This window comes from Caenorhabditis remanei, chromosome III (assembly GCF_010183535.1).
Source record: "Caenorhabditis remanei strain PX506 chromosome III, whole genome shotgun sequence".
NCBI classification, from domain to species: domain Eukaryota; kingdom Metazoa; phylum Nematoda; class Chromadorea; order Rhabditida; family Rhabditidae; genus Caenorhabditis; species Caenorhabditis remanei.
In genome coordinates, this window is record NC_071330.1 from 11,524,053 (window position 1) to 11,544,623 (window position 20,571).

At 39.2% G+C, this 20,571-nt stretch overlaps 8 protein-coding genes across 8 annotated transcripts; 4 read left to right on the forward strand and 4 right to left on the reverse strand.

Annotated features, from left to right (window-relative positions):
- Window positions 1-49: 49 nt before the first annotated feature.
- GCK72_010819 (uncharacterized protein) lies at window positions 50-1,110 on the reverse strand (the record flags this gene model as incomplete). The annotated part of the gene is made up of 3 exons (XM_003111677.2): window positions 50-502; window positions 558-674; window positions 724-1,110. 3 exons carry the CDS (start codon window positions 1,108-1,110, stop codon window positions 50-52), a joined length of 957 nt encoding a protein of 318 aa, XP_003111725.2.
- A 2,116-nt stretch (window positions 1,111-3,226) lies between these two features.
- On the forward strand, window positions 3,227-4,432 carry GCK72_010820 (uncharacterized protein; the record flags this gene model as incomplete). The annotated part of the gene is made up of 5 exons (XM_003111693.2): window positions 3,227-3,262; window positions 3,329-3,547; window positions 3,596-3,697; window positions 3,878-4,171; window positions 4,250-4,432. The coding sequence occupies 5 exons, from the start codon at window positions 3,227-3,229 to the stop codon at window positions 4,430-4,432; spliced, it is 834 nt and encodes a 277-aa protein (XP_003111741.2).
- A 1,387-nt stretch (window positions 4,433-5,819) lies between these two features.
- Window positions 5,820-8,377, reverse strand: GCK72_010821 (uncharacterized protein; the record flags this gene model as incomplete). The annotated part of the gene is made up of 10 exons (XM_053728050.1): window positions 5,820-6,070; window positions 6,116-6,217; window positions 6,264-6,420; window positions 6,465-6,564; window positions 6,609-6,818; window positions 6,868-6,998; window positions 7,269-7,414; window positions 7,931-8,184; window positions 8,232-8,289; window positions 8,341-8,377. 10 exons carry the CDS (start codon window positions 8,375-8,377, stop codon window positions 5,820-5,822), a joined length of 1,446 nt encoding a protein of 481 aa, XP_053587627.1.
- A 995-nt stretch (window positions 8,378-9,372) lies between these two features.
- Window positions 9,373-9,621, forward strand: GCK72_010822 (uncharacterized protein; the record flags this gene model as incomplete). Its single annotated transcript, XM_053728051.1, has 1 exon — window positions 9,373-9,621. The coding sequence occupies one exon, from the start codon at window positions 9,373-9,375 to the stop codon at window positions 9,619-9,621; it is 249 nt and encodes an 82-aa protein (XP_053587628.1).
- A 1-nt stretch (window position 9,622) lies between these two features.
- GCK72_010823 (uncharacterized protein) lies at window positions 9,623-10,186 on the forward strand (the record flags this gene model as incomplete). Its single annotated transcript, XM_053728052.1, has 2 exons — window positions 9,623-9,835; window positions 9,905-10,186. The coding sequence occupies 2 exons, from the start codon at window positions 9,623-9,625 to the stop codon at window positions 10,184-10,186; spliced, it is 495 nt and encodes a 164-aa protein (XP_053587629.1).
- A 994-nt stretch (window positions 10,187-11,180) lies between these two features.
- On the reverse strand, window positions 11,181-11,969 carry GCK72_010824 (uncharacterized protein; the record flags this gene model as incomplete). The annotated part of the gene is made up of 3 exons (XM_053728053.1): window positions 11,181-11,314; window positions 11,372-11,843; window positions 11,889-11,969. The coding sequence occupies 3 exons, from the start codon at window positions 11,967-11,969 to the stop codon at window positions 11,181-11,183; spliced, it is 687 nt and encodes a 228-aa protein (XP_053587630.1).
- A 3,417-nt stretch (window positions 11,970-15,386) lies between these two features.
- Window positions 15,387-18,815, reverse strand: GCK72_010825 (uncharacterized protein; the record flags this gene model as incomplete). Its single annotated transcript, XM_053728054.1, has 9 exons — window positions 15,387-15,706; window positions 15,759-15,860; window positions 16,196-16,352; window positions 16,401-16,719; window positions 16,774-16,904; window positions 16,975-17,120; window positions 17,649-17,902; window positions 17,950-18,029; window positions 18,762-18,815. The coding sequence occupies 9 exons, from the start codon at window positions 18,813-18,815 to the stop codon at window positions 15,387-15,389; spliced, it is 1,563 nt and encodes a 520-aa protein (XP_053587631.1).
- A 576-nt stretch (window positions 18,816-19,391) lies between these two features.
- Window positions 19,392-20,570, forward strand: GCK72_010826 (uncharacterized protein; the record flags this gene model as incomplete). Its single annotated transcript, XM_053728055.1, has 4 exons — window positions 19,392-19,512; window positions 19,711-19,958; window positions 20,033-20,301; window positions 20,348-20,570. 4 exons carry the CDS (start codon window positions 19,392-19,394, stop codon window positions 20,568-20,570), a joined length of 861 nt encoding a protein of 286 aa, XP_053587632.1.
- Between the last annotated feature and the right edge of the window lies 1 nt (window position 20,571).

The following is a 20,571-nucleotide window of genomic DNA, read 5'->3' on the forward strand; positions in this document are numbered from 1 at the left end:
GGTTGATGATAACTGGATTTAAATAAAAAATGAGGAGAAGTAAGGGGACTTAGGCATCAACAGTGGTATCCTCCTCAGTTGGCTCAACTGGCTCAACATTCACTGGAGGAGTCACTATTTGAGCCAATGCACCTGGAGTGATTGGTGGAGTTGGGAAGAGTGCAGCTAAAAATGGGTTAGGTAACATAGGCTGTTGATGAGTGAGCATTTGAGAAAACGTTTGAAACTGCTGCAAGAAAGCATCGGATTGCAACATATAATTGGGGAACATTGAGAGGAATGGGAGTGGTGAAGCACCAATTGGAGATTGGGTTGGAAATTGGAAAAGATTAGCAGTGGATGTAGATGGTCTTGGAGAGACTGCCTCTTTTTTGACTCTCTTTGATGGTGTCGAGCTGCTCCCCGCTCCTTCTGATGCCGATTGACGCTTCATCCGATGATCCAGACGGCTTCCTGTTGCGTATGGATTGGTGTCAGTTTTGAGTTGGTTCAGTGCATTACCCTGAAAAGATGAATATTGAGAGATCGTCTAATTGTCTAGACCCATTGAAACTTACATGATATGCTGTCACAGTGATGAATGAAGTGTAGTCAATCTTTGAAATGTGAACGATTTGATCTCCCTCATAGATTGTCAGAACAGGGATGTATCTGTGTTTAGTGAAGAGGTAGACCTGTAAATAATTGGATTCCAAATTTGAAACTGTAGAAAAGTAAACTTACAAAAGATGGCCCCTTATTCTCATTCGACTTGCGATTGGTAACTCTGATCTGGTCGAAGCTGAGTGGCTTATCCATCCAATCCTTTCCAAGTTGAGCTCCATTCTTATGGAATACAATCCGTGGATCTCCTTTCTCTTCAGTTGAAGGAGATTCTGTCCATTTTCCACCGACGAATCTCAATTGCTTGTCATCGACAAATTCGAAATGCATGCTGATCAAGTAGTATTTCGATGGGTCCAACCCCGTGACGATATACTCCAGAGTTGGGAAAATACGACGACCACGGGCTGTGATGTTCATCTCATTGGTCAATTCAAAACAGGATTTAAAGAGGGCATCCTTGTCTGTAGTGAGTTCCACAGAGATGCCTGTTTGGTGGGAAGTCATCTTTGAGAGAGACATTTTCGGTGGGAAGTGGTAAGTGAGTTGGGTGGATGAATGAGATGAGAATGAAGGAATGAGACGGGTATCTATACTCGTCAGTGAGATAGAACCCCTCGACGCAGTCTTCTCTTGCTCCGCCCTTATTTTAGTACGCAGCCAAATGGGAGGCCCGCCCCCTTACTTACACAAAGAGACAACGTGTGATTCAACTTTCCCAGGAGCAAGGAGGATACTGTTTTGGGTAAAAATGGTAGATGAAAATAGGCGAATAATATAGAACAACAAACGGAGAGGAGTCAATAAAAGGGATAAGTAGAATAAGAAAATATGTTTTATGGATGTAGATACTCCGGAATACAGAAAGATCATGGTATTGAATGAAATGGGCGCGTAACGAGGGTTTGTAATGAGACGAGAGAATGTCGGATTTGAAATGAATGCTTCACCTCAACTCTGCAAGTTAGACACTAATTGCTGATAACACATTTTCACAACATCTGTTGGCTTTGGATCATCAAAAACATATCATCAGAAACGTGTCACCAACACCAGACTCTTGACACAGAGCCAAATATTTCACCGCCAACACATAGTCTTCTCGGAAGCATCCTGATTCAGATTCTTCTCACGTGTATCCCATTCCCTTTTGGAGCTTAGTACCTTATTGTCAAGTCCGAATTTTGATTTCCTTCCCTATCAACTCATTAATTAAGCTCTCACACTTTTCAATATTCCCATTTTGCCGCTTATCACTTTATGACAATCTTTATATACTATTTTGTGTTTTTATGAATTCCGATGCTAATTCGTGACAGATTGAACGTCTTCTTTTGGTCTTTCGGATGAGTACCGCGGCCACATCAAAGGTCGGGAGTATACTTTCAGTCTTCTTACAGTCCGACTCCTTTATTCTTGCCAACAGGGAGAAATGAGCCTTCAAGTGTGTAAAGGCTTATTCACATGGAGTGTAGATATTGGGAACGGAAAGTTTTAGTTAGTTGAAATGTGAAAATTAGGAGTTTGAAATCGTTGAGCTTCCTTTCTTAATCCTATCGTAGGTCACCATGACTTGCAATTATATCTCCAACAACCTGTAAATCTAATCTCGGATCTTTCTTGTGGCCTCTTTTGTTCTCTTTGTTTCGTCACGTTTCCGGTATGGAGGCACCTGCAATTGACACCTGACACGCTTTGAACTCAATACGTGTGAATTCTCCAGGACCGCACAGCAAAACGAGTAATTCTTGGGACATCATAATCCAAGTCTACAAACATTGTACGTGCCACCTGTTGTATTTTTTCCCGTAACTGTAATCCTACTGCTCTCACTATTCTGTGACATGACGATGAGCAAGCGGCATAAAGTGTAGGTGAAGAAGATTCCAAAAAAAAGGAAAATAATAGTAAGAAGAGAACCATTCTTGAGCAAGGTGAAAGTGAGTAGAAAGGGATCATAAACATGTGAAAAGAATCAAAAATGCACAAGAGTTTAGCACATTTTAAAAGTGAGGAGGCACGAAATTGGGGAGTGCTGAACCAGGGAAATGGCTGGATGATAAGGAAATAGAAAACTTACTGAGATGGAACGAATTGGAAATGAACTTCTGGGAACAAAGCCAGTTCGCCCAAAAAAGGCTGTAACTCGTTCGGTAGGTCGAATATTAAAGACCCCACATTTGAAAGAGTGTCGTGATTGTTGAACCCCCTTCCCAAATTTCTGTATTTCAGATTCTTAGAAACCCATGTCTGCAAACTCCGATATGTCTCTCTACTGATTTATTGTCTTTTTTCCCTAAAAAGTTATGAATGTATCCCATGACCACAAAACCTATGTCCCTGTTTTTATCCAGTTTTGTCATGAAATTTACGACCGACTTTCGAGAGTATGTATAAGTCGTTTACTCCACTCGAAATCACATTCACCTTCTCGGAAATGTCTACCAACTGCTCTACAATCTTCCATCAAGCCTACAATCCAATATTCCGTTTTTCGAGTATTTATCAAGTTATGATCTCTATTTCTTCAATTTTTCCATTGGGATATTTTCTGATTTTTAAACTTTTAAATTCTACTTTTCACTGGAATTTGAAAACTGTTTTTATAGGATATTTGTTATCAATGATCTTGTTTTCAATGCTCAATACCATCACAGCGGTAGGTTGAAGACATTCGGACAGGCACATGTACAGAGGGAAACTTGGCCAAATGTAACTTTTTCAGATTATTCAAACTATCAAACCCTTTATTTCCACTGATCCATGTGATCTCTCCGTCATTCCATTCTACCATAAACGTCTAATATCCATAATCTCTTTCTTTATAACTCTCTCCACATCCTTCCCATTTTCTATCACAATCGAACGATATTTAGCAATGAAAACTGCTGAAAAATATGAAAAGACTCCTGTTATTTTGGGACCCTTATTGGTTGGAATTAATGTAACCATGATTAATAAGAGGCCATGAAAACGTGTTAATTAATTTCAGACGTTGGCAAACTTTGGAATTATGTACAATATATTCAAAGATGAATCATTTAGCGATCCCTCTGTTTCATTTTCTATTTATCCACCAGTGGCAGCTCAGAAGGTTAGTGAGAAAACATATCCGGTTATCGAGCTCAATACAACGGAATTCTGAATCTCAACTCTCTTTCACTAACTTTCACCCTGCCTTAAAATAGACAGGGTTTCCAAAAATTGTACTCGAGGTCTTAGGAAAGGCCTGGAATCTCCCTCCTCCATATCCATCTGTGACTCTTTTTTCCAGATGTTCACCTTCTTCGTCATTCTCTTCTTCCTCAATTTCATCGATGTCCTCTTCGATATAATCCTCCTCCGACAGAATCTTCGACTCAAAAAACTTCTGACCAACTCTTCTCTCACCGCCAAATATCAGCTGGAAGAAGTATATCAATCGACTAAATTTTCAGTTTTTCTGATTCTAATCCATATTATTTCATTCGGAATCTATCTATCGGCTGTGATTTTCTTCAGATATTTTGGTACTTTGATAATTTCTGATCCATATTATTTGTTCGGTGTGAGGACGATGTGTACGACAGTAAGTCTTGAGAATTTTGCAAAATTGGCGATACTAGTCTGTGCCTACGGATATCTCTATTTTCTATTAAACTTCCAGATGATTCCAACTTATCATGTTCTCTTGGGTGTCTTTTCAATTCTATTTTTGAATCGGATAAAATCGAAAAAGTCAGAAGGAACGACTATTCAAATGTCATCAACCGGCAGGAGTGGAGCTAGAAATTATGATCAAGCAATATTTAGTATCTGGAATTCTGTTTCTGGAAATCCGACATCTTGAAGATAAACTTCTGTGTTGATTAATAGTTTCCGATTATTCGAATTTAACAACAAACAGGGAGAAAACTCAAAAAAAGAACTTTCTCGTTTCAAATAAAAAAGTGTTTAAGAGGCAATCTCTGACTGGCTTGAGGCTCGAAAAAAAATTATCACTTTTCAACTTCAATCGATCGTTTTGGTAGGTCAAAGGAGGCGGTGTCTGATGGGGTATAGTATAAAATTCTTAGAATTCCCAGGGTACTAACATATTAAAAATCTGCCAAAACGGATCAGTTTGGCGCATGTGTAACATGGTCTGGTGGCTTGAGTGAGACATTGTCTCTTAAAATATTATTCCAATTTAAAAAGAGAAATACATTTTTTAAAAGTCACAACGATGAGAAAAACTGACGTGGCCTGCACTACAATACTATTTTGATTTTATCGATCGATAACAGCTCTCATCAGTTCTGATTTTGAAGTTCCCTCGTGACGACGTCTCTCATCCCTCTTCCTCTTCCGTCTGTTCTTCGGTAAGTTTTCTTTTGGGACAATTGAGAGCTAAACAGTAGAAAATTGAAACCTTGATGGCTGGAGAGACCATTTGCACTTCTCTTTTGTTTCGAAAACTCGCATAAGTTTTTAGAAATTTTCTAAATTTTTTAAATTAAAAAAAAGGCAGAATACACGCGTGGCCAGCCACAGATACATAAGACAGATTTCATTTATCGATAAATCTCATTTCTGTTTTATTTTATTTTAATTAAAAAACTTGCTTGGAATGACGTTTCACATAACTTACCGATAGCCAATTGTGAATAGACATGAGATCAGTATCACTTATCGCCTAGCTGTTTAACGTGAGTTTTAAAGCAGCAAAACCATTGAGAGTAGGCATCAGGAAGGCTAGCAGGAATCGGGGATTCATTTTTTCTGATACCAGCGAGACCACGTACGGAAGGTCTCGAGACTTTAAGACACAGGCTAGCCGGAATCGGGGATTCGTTTTTCTGATACCAGCGAGACCACGTTCTGGAGGTCTTGAGACTGTAAAACACAGGCTAGCAGGAATCGGGGATTCGTTTTTCTGATACCAGCGAGATCACGTTCGGAAGGTCTTGAGACTCTAAGACACAGGCTAGCAGGAATCGGGGATTCGGGTTTCTGACACCAGCGAGACCACGATTCCCAACCGCAAGTATGCGGAATATAGTTTTTCGTTACAAATAAGTTAATTAACTATGTATTGCGCGATATCTCAAGTAGTTGTTCTTGTATAGATTTGATGTATAAGTGAGTTTATCATATGTGAACTTTCATATTAACATTAGATACATACTTTCAAAAGATTAGTAGGTTAATTTCTCATAATACTGAGAGGAGTTTAAAAATATACATAAAATCTAATATTATGCTAAATTCTCATCAACAGTAATCTGAATATCATCATCTTCTCTCTTCTCCTCTTGAATATTTTCATCCAATGCAGCCAAATCAACTCCTTTGGTGTCTGGGAGGAAGAAACAAGAGATAAGAAGAGAAATAGTACCAATTGAGCAGACGATTGCATACGGAATCGGACGGTAGATATCAGAGAGATATGCCATTTGAGGAGCAAGGAGAGCACCTGTTCTGGCGAGCAGAGAACATGTTCCAATGCCTGGAATTGTAAATACTAGTGCTTACTACAAATAGTTTTTATTACCAATAGTTCTTATTCTCGTGGGGAATATTTCCGCAGCCACCAGATAACATGCATCCCAAGTCAACTCGATGAACGATGCTCCGATGATGTTTATGATGATAACTGAACGAATGTTCTCAATAGAGCACATTTTCCCTAAAAAACTCACTAGCCAGATTTCTAGATCCTTCGCTGGAACAATCCGTGTCAGGTGTTATCATTAGTGCCATGATAGCAGTGTAACATGCGATCATTATGATCTGAGGCACCTGGTGAAGACGTTGACGGTTGAATGAAGGGACGAACATGTCGAGGAGAAAGATGGACTAAAAATATAGAAACGGGGGATAGGTTAGTGGAAAAGACTCACGATTTTAGATAAGGCAATGGCAGCGGCAGAGACAAATTGACTCAAGTAAAAATTTCCAGCTAGATTTCCCGAGTTTAGATCAGCACCGAAGGAGGAGACACTGGAAAAATTTGAGTTATGTTGATTCACTTTTCTTTTACTTACCTCGTCGAAAACCAAAGCGACCCCACTACAATCGTACTGTAGGCTATCGGCCAAGTGGTGAATAAGTCTCGAATCGTGTACATCTTTGTGTCTTTTTCTTCTGATTTCTCCTCTTTTCTGTCCTCCTTCTCCACATACGGAATCCCAGACAGCCACGCGACTTTCCTCTCAGCTTCCTTCATCTCACGGAATCGCTTTTTGGTGGCATACCTGAATTATGACTTGGTGGACTAAAGTCCCCAAAACTAGTCCCTCTTACCATTTTGGTGATTCTGGGAGAACCAGGAGAACTGGAAGGATTGGAAGAGCCAGAAGTGAGGTGACGATTGCAGTAGATCTCCAGTATCCACAAATGAAACAAACCAAGGTGAAGACGAGACGAGCGTATCCCTGAAATGTTGTAGGTTGATGTGGCCTAGGTTTTCTAGGTGTCGAATTATAGGCCACACTTAAAAATGGCACAAAAAGTTCTTGTTGTCACAGATCACAAAATGTATTCTACTCAACACAAACAGAATCTGCAGCACAAAACATGAATGTACTCTAATCAGTGATGGACTAGAATTTCTTATCCAATTTTCATTTGAGTCTCTCATTGCATAACGGGGACTGAACTCATTTCATTTTTGGATCAGTTCATCCCACTCCACTCAAACTCACCCAATTGAAAAAAGATCTGATGTAAACTCTCTGCTGCGGCTCGATGAATTCCAGAATATAGGCATAGAAAACGACCATAATACACGCGACAGAAGTACCACAAATGAAAAGAAATGTGGCAAATAGTTGCCATGTTGGGGCGAATCCTGGAAAATATTGAAAAGTGAAATATAGACGCAGAAAAGTGCTTGTTTACAAACAGTTCTATGTTTCACATTTCGGTGTGATCATGTGGCCGAGTGGTTAAGGCGATGGACTGCTAATCCATTGGGGTTTCCCCGCGTGAGTTCGAATCTCATCCTGATCGAATAGTTTTTTGAATTTTTTAATGATAATTTTCTTTGTTTTCATATCATTTTCCGTCCGACATCTGGACTTCTAAATCCTGCTAAATTCATAATCACACCTTTTTAAATAAAATTTCTGATTTTGAAACTACCCAGATGAACGCAAAGTCACGAAACAGGACCTACCCCCTAAAAAGATAGAAAAGAAAGAAAAAGAGATTCGATCAGGATGAGATTCGAACTCACGCGGGGAAACCCCAATGGATTAGCAGTCCATCGCCTTAACCACTCGGCCACCTGATCACACCGAAATGTGAAACAGAGAACTGTTTGCATACAAACGCTCTGCGTCTCTTTTACAGAGAAATGACCTACCTGATGCTACTCCGAAAATGATTCCAATGGAAATACCAACAAAAGATACAGGTTTTCTCCCAAAGTAGTCTCCTAAGTGACCGTAAACCAATGCTCCAACAAGAGCTCCAATGAACTGAATAGTGGCAATCCACGCTGCGTCATAAGCTTTCGAGCCACAAAACATTTTAAAATCCTGGACCATTGAGTGGAATGGAGCTGGTTCAATGAGCCATTTGGAGCAGTTTTCTGTGAGTTCAGAGCATATTTCCACTCTGAAAATATAGACTTTTGTCTGCAGATCCGGTAACTTTGAGCTCACTTTGAAAGTTTACACTTTGGTTTTGAAAACTGAAAGCCTGGGTCTTCGCATGATAGTCCTGGATGAAAATTGTAGAAAATCTGAAGTTCAACAGTTTAAAGGCGTATACCGTAATCCAGAAACTTACTGGAAATATCAACTGACATGCGTAAAATAATCCGAATTGCCAAAGAATAAAACATAGAATATGAAAACGATTAATATTCAGAAAACTCGACATTATTTTTAGTGCCTACCTACGATTTTTTTCTCGTATGACAAATTACTTTTTTTTTCCGAATCAAATTAGGCTTATCAGTGGAAGGCCTGGCAGAGTTTCAGGTCGTTCTTATAGGGGGAGAGAGGGGATTAATTAATTCAAAAGATCGGAAAGTTTCGTCACATCACGTAACCGGAATCAGAAGGTCAATGGTCGATTTTTTGGAAAAAAAGGGAGGACTAATAGAGTGTTGTCTGTTTGCACGAATGTCCATGATTAGTTGGATTCTTTCCTGTTGCAACTGCTTTTCAACAAAATACAGAGAGAAGAAAAGAGGAGGGGCAGAGAAACTAGACGCTCTCGTTTCTCTGCGCTCTCTTTACCGTCTGTATCGGTTTGAGCCCCTACTGTAAATATTCGCGGGCTGAAACGCAAGTGTGCAGGAAGTTGTGGGCGGAGTCAAGGCGGAGCTTAACGCAACCGCCGCACCTGAAATTCCCATTGATTTTTTGACAAGCGGCAATGAACTTAATGAGAAAATTATGTTTTAATTGATTTTTTCACCGTTTTTTTGCCTCACTTAACTTTTCTTCTGAATGTAAGTCAGTGACTTATTCCTTCGTTTCGAATAAATAAATAAAAGTATATTTGTATGTTTTTAATGAAAAAGTATAAATTTGCTACTTTTGCAAACGATTATTATTTTTTTCGATTTTTTTTTACTTATTTTGTCGTGTTTGAACTAAAACTGTTTTTTCAGCAACTCACGGTATTCCAGAACGCGAAATGGAGGAATGCCACGTTGTGTCTCAAGGGAGCGCACTTGCTAAATCCAGTGATTAAAGCCGGAACCTTTCCAATGGATTCCTCAGAGAATTCTAGCAATTCTGCAATTCGAGATTGGCGTTTGGTGTTTTCAATAGCCTCCACAAAACCAGGGAGATGAGAAAGGCCAACACCGTTGCAAAAGATTACTGTATCCAAGTGAAGAAGACTATAAAAACAACTCGATCTGGGAAAGAAGTCTCGACATCGACTGCTATAGTTACTGCAAAAAACGTTTCTCAATTGGTTTCTCGGATACTCGAAGATCTGGCGAACAGTGGTAGACTAAAAGTGGATGACCGTGGAATTGTGCTGGGATTTGGTGGCGACAAAGGCTTACACGAAATTTCTTTCTGGATGATTTAGCATGGCCTTCTGTTTAGTTCCAAGGCCACTTTCTCTCGTTAAACGTCACATCGAGGCGAATGGTGGTCGAGAAGCATTCGTCGTTTACGAAGTCGACTCGTGGGCGGAAGAAATGTACGGAGTGCGAATCCTCAGGCTTCCTCCGTACCATTGCCACTGGAATGCCATCAAATTTGGGTGGCAGAGGACATCAAGTCACACCTCCGCAGATTCGGTGACCCCAGTGACAAGCTCGAAATCGTTAGTTCTCGTTCTGAAATTACAAAAATATCATATGTTTTAGGTGAGAAATCGCACTCTTGATTTCTGGCAAAACTATTACGGCAGTGAGGTGTCCTCAGTGATCGACAACTGCCGGCTAGACGAAAACGACATGCGACGGATGCAGCATGAAAAGGAGCAGATGGTCTATGATGAAGACTTCAAGCCTGTTTATGAGGTGAACGAGAATGGTCAGCTGACGTCAATCAACAACAATTTATTAGAAAACAGCGAAGAAGTCACATGTTCGATTCATCGTCATTCCACTCCCAATTCTCGTCATCTTCAACCATCACAAGCTTGATGCCGTCTTCGATTTTGAGAATATGATCTTAAGTCCACGCAATTTGTGATTCATTGGTGTTCTTAAGCCATGTTTTAGCGCGCTCAGCGACAACTGCCAACTTATCAGTTGTCTTTCCCGCCGATCTAAGATGGGTTTTGAGTTGATTCCAAATCAATTCGATCGGAGAGAACTGACAATGGTAAGGTGGAAGCCGCACAATCTTGACACCGAGAGACTCCGCGTATTCATCGACATAGTAACGTTACATAGCATCTCTTCCACCCCTCGTTTCCATGAATGATTTCACTTCCTCCCAAAGCTGCAGATTAGTGGCATCCACAGCGCAATCGACGTTGTGTTTCTTGAGAAATGCGCGTAACTCTGCTTTTTTGGAGCTTTTGGTCGGATGCTGTAAAACTTAATTTGTATATTTTTCCAGATCATCAAAACACCTTGTCAACGAGAGTGAAGGCGGAGAAGAAATTTGCTGAGCATTGTGCGACTAACCGCTCATAATTTTCCATAGGTTTTTCCATAGTTTCGCATTTATTTTGTCCTCGAACTGCGCGATCGAGTGATTCCAGGGACCTATCTAAAACGAAAATCTCTGGCGGAAAAGAAAGATCTGTTCGAAAATAAAACTAACCACAAAATAATGGAGACGAAAGTGAGACATTACGGCGATGTTCATGTCGAGGACGATTTTGTGACCTGAAATTTAAAAATCTGAAATAAAACAGCCAAAAAACGTGAGAAAGTCGAAGCGAAGCACAATTATAATTTTTTCCAAACAAATCCCGAAAACGCGTTGAAAATCGATAAATTTGATGATAAAATTGCTTGAAAATAAGAGAAAAAATATTTTGTTTAAATTTTCCCGCCTAAAATTACTGTCGCACTCGTTTCAAACTGAGGTTTTTTTCGTGGTGAAATATCGCGGTCGAGGAGTTGTCGGATTCTCGTCCAGGACTTGCAATCGTGAAAAGAATCGATTAGACGTGAGAAGAATCGATTAGAGCATCTCAAAGTCGTCACCGCTCGGTTCTTCAAGCGAGTTGGCTTCTTCATTCTCGCCTTCCACTGCGTTCAACTCCTCGTTATTCATCGACAAATCTGACAGATCTTCTTCGATGTCTGCTTCAACTACTGGAAATGCAACAATCCAGTCTTCATCATCAACTCAGTGAACATTCGTCAGCTGACCGCTCTCGTTCACATTATACACAAGACTGAAATCCTCATCATCGACCATCTGGTCTTTTTCGTGCTGCATCTGTCGGACATCGTTTTCGTCTCGTCGACAGTGTTCGATCACTGAAGATGCCTTGCTGCCGTCGTAGTTTTGCAAGAAATCGAGAGCACGATTTCTAACAATTTCGAGCTTGTCACTGGGGTCACCGAATCTGCGAAGGTGTGACTTGAGGTCCGCCCACACAAATTCGATGGCATTCCAGTGACAATGGTACGGAGGAAGCCTGAGGTTTCGCACTCCGTACAACTCTTCCGCCCACGAGTTGACTTCGTAAACGACAAATGCTGCTCGACCACCATTCGCCGCGATGTGGCTCTTCACGAGAGAAAGAAGCTCAGGTTTGGTGGCCTTGGAGCTGAACAGAAGATTGTGCTCCATCATCCAGAAAGCAATCTCGTCTTTCTTAGAAGACGTGGTGGGAGGCTGTAAGAATTTATTTTTATAAAAATATAAAGACTAATGTTTTACTTTTTCTCTGGTGAGATTGTGGTATGGTGCATTATCGATTGGTGCATTATCGATGATAATGCAGCACTTCTTCGATGGCATTTCTCCTTTCCCTGAAAAATATGAATAACTGAAGTGAAAAAATGTGAAAACTTGACAACAATACGTAAACGACAACAAAAATTGTTTTAGAAAGTAACAATTTCATACATTTTCATTAAAAATATAAATATACGGCAAAAATCGGTGAAAAAATCGATTAAAACACGATTTTCTCTTACTGTTGCTTGCCGCTCGTAAAAAAATCAAGAGAAATTTCAGGTGCGGCGCTTGCGTTTAGCTCCGCCTTGACTCCGCCCACAACTTCCAGTCGCACTTGCGTTTCGAGCGCGAATTTTTTTTTTGAAAATCCTTGGCCAAACTTCTTTTTTTCGACAGTACAAAAAGGATTATAACTCTCAATTTGTAGCTGAATCTCATCGCTTTTAGCTGTCGATACAACGTCGATGGAGAGTATGGATAGTCGTAAAGATTTTAGAGATCAGCATGTAGAGAGTGCACCGAGAAGTTGGAATCTTTGATGTAGCACTTTTAGATGTGCTCGGATATGAGCCGCTTCTCATCTTCATCCAGAAGTTTCAAAGCCTTTTTGTTTCTCATTTTTCTTGTTTGAAATTTCTTTTCTTTGACATCGGCGACCGTCTTCTGATTGTATCAAATCACTGTTGACTCGGCGACACCCAAAAACGCCACCACACGTTTGTTCACATTTCGGAAAACTGTGAATTGAGCAAATGAACCTAATTGTGACCTGAAGTTGTTTAATTGGATGACGATGTTTTGGATCATCTGAATGAGGCGATCCTGACTATTTCCCGATGAATTTTTACTTCAACAGTGCCTATTTGAGTGATAATTTCACAGTGATTTAAATGTATCAATCTGAATTAGAAAAATATTCTTGGTAATTACGAAAACTGTCATGTGTACCTCTGTTTGCGTTGTTCTACTGTTTTTAAAGAAATAAGTCTAGGTGGAAATATTTGTTCCATTATCAATGATCAAGAATGCACAAGGTGAAAAAGACGATTGAAACCGTATTGAAGATTCTAGAACCCTGAAAGCAAAAAATCGATGGAATAGCTATAAAAGTGTAAAATATAACTGCAAAGCATGAACGTTTTCGAATAAACAAGAAAAATATTGAAAATACGTTGAAAGGCGATAAAAATTGCTTGAAAATTAGGGGAAAAGTACATTAATTCAAATTTTCCTGCGAAATACTACTGTAGCACTTGTTTCGACGGTGTCCGAGTGACGTGATTTTCGTGGCAAAATATCGCGATCTCCGAAAATAGTAATTGTGTTTTGTAAACTGTACATAGATTCCGGGAATGTACAGTAGCGAGCATAAGTGAGTATTCCTCCATACTCTCATATGTATCTCACAAGGGAACCTTTTTCATACACCGGTTGGGAATTTGATGAAACTTGGCACACATATGCTTTCGAATGTGCTCAATTGAATGGCGTTGACAGAATTTGCAGAGTTATGCTCATTGGCAAGAAATCTCGGTCTGAAAATTCTGGAAATCCTAGCCTCATTTTGTCCACGCGGCATCGCCCTCTTGACTCTCCTTCTCTCAATACAAAAAGCATCGAGAATGGCGCAGTGGTAGTGAGGGGGTGTGGTGTTGGGAAGGTGGTGGGTACGGTTCCTCTCCCCGAAATACTTTTTTTACATTTTTGAATTTCAATTTTAAAGAGTTTCTGATTGGCTCAAAGATCTTTTTTTGGATTTTGAATCATCGAAAATTGATGATTGTGTGTTCAGGAAGCAGTTATGACAAAAAACGAAAACTTTTTTTTTGAGAATATTTCCGCTTTCCGACCATCAAGAGGTGGACGAAGTAAATTTTTTTTCAAAAAAAAAACAATTATTTCTCATGTGATTTGTTCATATGAAGTAATTTCAAAACTTTTATTTCAAAATATTTTCTTTCACTTCGTCCACCTCTTGATGATTGGAAAGCGAAAAATTCTCGAAAAAAAGTTTTCGTTTTTCGTCATGAATGCTTCCTAAACTCACAGTCATCAATTTTCAATGATTCAAAATCCAAAAAAAGATCTTTGAGCCAATCAGAAACTCTTTAAAATTGAAATTCAAAAATGTAAAAAAAGTATTTCGGGGAGAGGAACCGTACCCACCACCTTCCCAACACCACACCCCCTCACTACCACTGCGCCATTCTCGATGCTTTTTGTATTGAGAGAAGGAGAGTCAAGAGGGCGATGCCGCGTGGACAAAATGAGGCTAGGATTTCCAGAATTTTCAGATCGAGATTTCTTGCCAATGAGCATAACTCTGCAAATTCTGACAACGCCATTCAATTGAGCACATTCGAAAGCATATGTGTGCCAAGTTTCATCAAATTCCCAACCGGTGTATGAAAAAGGTTCCCTTGTCAGCTGAAACAAGTCCGTTTTGCATGAACTTTTTTTTCAAAGATAGCTGAAGTATCCAGTAAAATTGACATAAGTTTTTTGTTTGAGGTGATCAGCTGATTTTTAAGATTATTGATCTTTCCTGATCTTGATTTGAAAATCCGGAAAAAAACTTTTTATTTTTGAACTGGACCTGATTTTTTGAGTTGAAAATGTTGAGTAACGTTTATAAAAACAAAATATATTGTAGGAATGCTTCTGTAAATTTTGAACATCGTGCTACAGCTCCAGAAGCCCAAAATGATACGTTTAGCTAAATCGTCATAACTCATCGAAAAATGGTTCAAATTGGTTGAAAATTGCAGGAAAAGATGCGTATTATGTTGATCAACAATTTTATAATTAGAAATAATGTTTTTGAAAAAAAATTTTTCGAATTTTTTTCACTCGAAAAATTTTGGTTTCCAACTTTTGCCCAATTTTTGATGTTTTTTGATTATAAAACAGTAACGATTCGCGAGTTTGAGTTGAATTTTACATGAAACATCAAATTCACATTTTCATTAATTTAATTACAGCAGTTTCGTAATCAAAAAACATGAAAAATTGGGCAAAAGTTGGAAACCAAAATTTTTCGAGTGAATTAGCTAAAGTATCATTTTGGGCTTCTGGAGCTGTAGCACGATGTTCAAAATTTACAGAAGCATTCCTACAATATATTTTGTTTTTATAAACGTTACTCAACATTTTCAACTCAAAAAATCAGGTCCAGTTCAAAAATAAAAAGTTTTTTTCCGGATTTTCAAATCAAGATCAGGAAAGATCAATAATCTTAAAAATCAGTTGATCACCTCAAACAAAAAACTTATGTCAATTTTACTGGATACTTCAGCTATCTTTGAAAAAAAAGTTCATGCAAAACGGACTTGTTTCAGCTGAGATACATATGGGAGTATGGAGGTATACTCACTTATGCTCGCTACTGTACAGGCGATAGAGCACACTTGCTATGGAGCGCTTTTATATATATTTATTTACAACAATCCACATAAACAAAATTACAAGACAGATAAATTATGCATCACTATTATTATTACTACTATTTTCAACAAGCGTCAACCTCGGCGCAGCCATGATTCCAGTCATTCTCCTCTGTATCACAATATTCTCAGTCACACTTTTCTTTCGATTATAATCTAACTCTTCTGTTGGATCCAAAGCAGCTAGGTCAACTCCTTTTGTATCTGGGAGGAAGAAACAAGAGATAAGAAGAGAAATAGTACCAATTGAGCAGACGATTGCATACGGAATCGGGCGGTAGATATCAGAGAGATATGCCATTTGAGGAGCAAGGAGAGCACCTGTTCTGGCGAGCAGAGAACATGTACCGATGCCTGGAATAGATATGGATGGGTGTTTATGAAACTATGAAACTATGAAACTCACCTATAGTTCTGATTTTTGTCGGAAAACACTCAACGGCTACAAGATAACAAGCATCCCAAGTGATTTCGATGAATGAGACTCCGATGATGTTGATAATGATTACTGAAATTGAGAGATGAATTTACGTCTGCTCGGTGTTTGTAAGTTTTCCCGGGTTTTCCTCTTAATTATGTCTTTAAAAGGCTCCGATACCTGATCACATCAAATAAACAAAAATGCGAATCTCGTTTTATGCATTGTTTGGTCGTGTAGCTTGCACATGTAATACATACGAAAAGATACATGTAACATGCAAACAAACAGTTCTTTGTTTCCTATTTCAGTGTGATCAGGTGGCCGAGTGGTTAAGGCGATGGACTGCTAATCCATTGGGGTTTCCCCGCGTGAGTTCGAATCTCATCCTGATCGAATCTCTTTTTGCTTTTTCAAAAACTCACTAGCCAAATCCCTAGATCCCTGACTGCCACAATCCGCTTCGGGTAGAATCATTAGAACCATGATTGCAGCGTAACAAATAATCATTGCAATTTGAGGATACTGATGAAGGCGTCGTCGGTCGAATGAGGGAACGTAGGTGTCCAGGAGGAATACAAACTGAAATAAGACATCCTGACATATGGACATATAGAAATAAAAACTCACAATCTTCGCAAAAGCAGTGACACCACCTGAAACAAATTGACTCAAATAGAAGTTACCAGCCAAATTTCCGGAGTTCAAATCAGATCCAAATGCGGATAAACTTGTTGAAAACCACAGAGATCCCACTACAATAGTTCGGTATGCAATCGGCCAAGAAGTGAAAAGATCTCTCATTGTGTAGATTCTAGTGTCTTTTTTCTCTAATTTCTCAGATATTTCCACTTTTTCATTCTCATCGTTATCATATGGGATACCGGAGAGCCACGCGACACGTTTATCTGCAGCCTTGGCATCTCGGAATCGTTTTTTAGTGTAGTACCTAAAAAACCTCAGATAAAAAGTTGCCTAGAAACCCAAAACTAGTCCCTCATACCATTTCGGGGATTCTGGGAGAATCAAGAGCACGGGGAGAATCGGAAGAGCAAGAAGAGAGGTGGCGATTGCAGCAGATCTCCAGTATCCGCATATGAAACAGACCAAGGTGAAGACGAGGCGAGCGTATCCCTGAAAGCATAGAATGTTTGGTGGCCGAGGCTTCGATTACTTCAAATTCTAGGCCATCTGTGAAACATACCCAGTTGAAGAAAGATCTCAAGAAAACTCTCTGCTCTGGCTCAATAAATTCCAGAATATATGCATAGAAGACAATGAGAATCGAGGCAATCGAGGTACCAACAACAAAACGGAAAGCAGCGAACAGTTCCCAAGATGGTGCAAATCCTGAAAAAATTGAATTAAATTGATATTATTATTTTTTACGCTGCAATCATCGTGAGTGAGTTCGAATCTCATCCTGATCGAATCTCTTTTTCTTTCTTTTCTATCTTTTTTGTGGGCAGGTCCTGTTTTGTGACTTTGCGTTCATCTGGGTAGTTTCAAAATCAGAAATTTTATTTAAATGGTCTGATTATGAATTTCGCAGGATTTAGAAGTCTAGATGTCGGTCGGAAAATGATATGAAAGCAAAGAAAATTATCATCAAAAAATTCAAAAACGATTCGATCAGGATGAGATTCGAACTCACGCGGGGAAACCCCAATGGATTAGCAGTCCATCGCCTTAACCACTCGGCCACCTGATCACGCCGAAATAGGAAACATATAACTGTTTGTTTGCATGATACATGCATCTTTTCTGTCTGAGTTTCATGTGCTAGCTTCATGACAGAACAGTCATTCGCTGTTTTATATGTATACGGCTGTGCACGGCCTAATCTAAACTATTCGTTCCCAGTAAACCCACACCTACCTGACGCCACTCCAAACGAGATTCCAACAGCAATTCCGAAGAAAGAAACAGGTTTTCTTCCGAAGTGATCACCCAGATGACCATAAGTGATTGCTCCGATAAGAACACCAATGAACTGAATAGTTGCAACCCATGCAGCATCATATGCCTTCGAACCACAAAACATTTTAAAATCCTGGACCATTGAGTGGAATGGAGCTGGTTCAATGAGCCAGTTGGAGCAGTTTGCAGTGAGTTCAGAGCATATTTCCACTCTGAAAATATAGACTTTTGTCTGTATATCCGGGAAGCTCGAGCTCACTTTGAAAGTTTACATTTTGGTTTCGAAAACTGAAAACCTGGGTCTTCACATGATAATCCTGGATTAAAGTTGTAGAAAATCTGAAAATAGGGAGCTGAATGGAAATATTTCTTGAATAAAATCTACCGAAAAAATCTGCTGACAACAGAAAAACAGAGCAAACTGCCAAAGAATGAAACAAAGCCAATGAAACCGATTTGTGTTGAGAAATGTCATTCTGGAAATAATTTCTTAGAATTGGACATCCAGGCAAACAGACAGACAAGTGAACAGAAGGAAGGTAGAAGCACTAAACCACTATCCTAGAAACTGTTTCCCGATTAAGAACGAGAAATAATAAAACGGAAAAAACTAATAAAAAGTGAAATGGTCAACGATAGACCAATTACGATTAGAATCTTTTCTTCGGTGCAAACATCAGTTAAAGTATTAAAAGAAGATGAGAGAATCGTTATCAGTTGTGGCGGGAAACGTGATAAATTATGGAGAGTTAAAAGATGGAAACGGGAGAAAATTGACTGGAAATTGAGAGAAATGTAATATATTTGACAATGGGAGCTGTCGATGGAATAGAGAAGGGAAGAGGAGGCAGAGAAGCTAGACGCTCTCGTTTCTCTCGTCTCTCTGAAGTTGAAATGTCTGTAACTCTCTAACTAGAATAGCTATCAAAAAATAACTAACTGTGAAAACATGGCAAATTTTATGCTCTACATTTTTGTAGTGTACTGTTTTGCGTTATCTGTTTTGGCTCTCATGATGCGATCAATACAAGATAAGTTTCAGATTTTTCAGCAATGGATTCAGAATCTTACTTTGTGACAGTCAACTTTATTGTATTTGTAGGTTGTTGATGGTAGCTGGTTCATGACCAAAATCTGAAAAATTAGGAACGGAAGGATAGAAGTTTGAGTATGAGGAGAGCACAGAGTACATCGACTCTCTCGTTTCTCGGCGCCTTTTCATCTCACTTGGAAACAAAGATCATGTTTGTCCGGATGTCCACAATCAAGTTGTTTCATTGCTTAATCTTCCTCCGTCGGCTCTTTTCTTTCCTCTCCCTATAAATTCCATTCATTAACCGCTTATCAAGTTCACTCCGACCAAAAAGTAGCATTGATGCTCTTTCAAAGTTTCCAAGCGTCATGAACAGATTATAGTCTAATGTGGCTACGTAGGCATCCAGTGTTCACGTGACATAAAAACTATTTCTGTCTGTGTGTTGAGATTTACAGATGTCCATGATACCAGGACCAGAGATCTGACGTGAAATGATGGGAAAAATCCATTTTTGGAGCCGAAAGTTTTTCTATCTAAATTTTTAATAAAATTTACGTGACCGCACTATTAATTCCACGTCGTTAGCCATATTTAAGTTCCCCACTTCCTCCATCACTCGTTAGTTTTCTCTTTATCGAAATAGAAATCCACCGAAAACCAAAACGATGAGAGTTGATATTGTGTCCACTTCGATTCTACTCCTTTTTCTTCTCATCGGACAATCTTGTTCATTTTTCATAGGAGATTATCAGAGAATGAAACCGAAAGGTGATAATGGGGAGGAAGGTTAGTGAGTAGGGAAGATGGAGAGAGCGCAGAGAAGTTAGACACTCTCGTTTCTCCGCGCTCTCTTCATCTCTACATTTTCTGTTTCTCGTAATGCAAACATAAAAGTTACTGAAATGTAGAAATTATTATTCATTCCATTTTTGCAATTTTTATTCTGTTATATCCTACAATACAATCAAAACAAATTTATTCCAGATACCACTATTTCTGATGACTCAGCTGTGACCGAAGCTCCAGTCGATCCTTCGACCGAACCTACGGTGAAACCAACCAAAGCGATACCAAAGAATTCACCGTCCACTGCACCAACTATTCCACCGGTCGTAGCAACAACTCCTAATCCGAATATTACTCTGATTGAAAAAGATGATCAGATATCTTTTCTGGCGAATTCGAACGGACATCGAGATGAACATTTGAAGGGCAGGTTTGCGTATGTTTGGGTGAGTTTTTTGGGAATCAGACAGTCAGTCATATCAAAATTTTGCCAAAATTGTGAAAGCGTCAAAATTTTCAGTCGTGGGATGAGTCACTTGTCGAGTCAGCCATCTCCATAATCGGTGATTCCTGCAGTATAAAAATCGATAATTCTGACAATGTCAGAGAGTTGATTCTGGAGGCAGAAGACTGGTTTAAAATCAATAGAGATCGGAAGACAATGCATCAAAAGATAACTTCAATGACATATACGAAGGGAATCTCCCGTGTTGGATGTGTGAAAAGAATCAATTGTGGAAAGACGGCAGAGAATGGAGATGTTTTCATTTTCTGTCACTTTGCACCGAGGTAGGAATGGACATCTGGATAGACAGACAGACATACATACTTTCAGCAATATCACAGAGGACGCAGGATTCGATAAAGGGTACGAAGGGTGTGAACATGATGGAACTTATTCGAGTCTTTGTGTGGATGCTCCGTTGATTCCAAAGGAAAGAGTGACGGTTCCTCCGGTTAAATATGTGTATTTGAACAAGTCATCTGCTGAATTCAATGCGATGTTTTTGATGATTTCTGTAGTGATTTTTGGGATTTGGAAGAGAAAAAATTATTAGT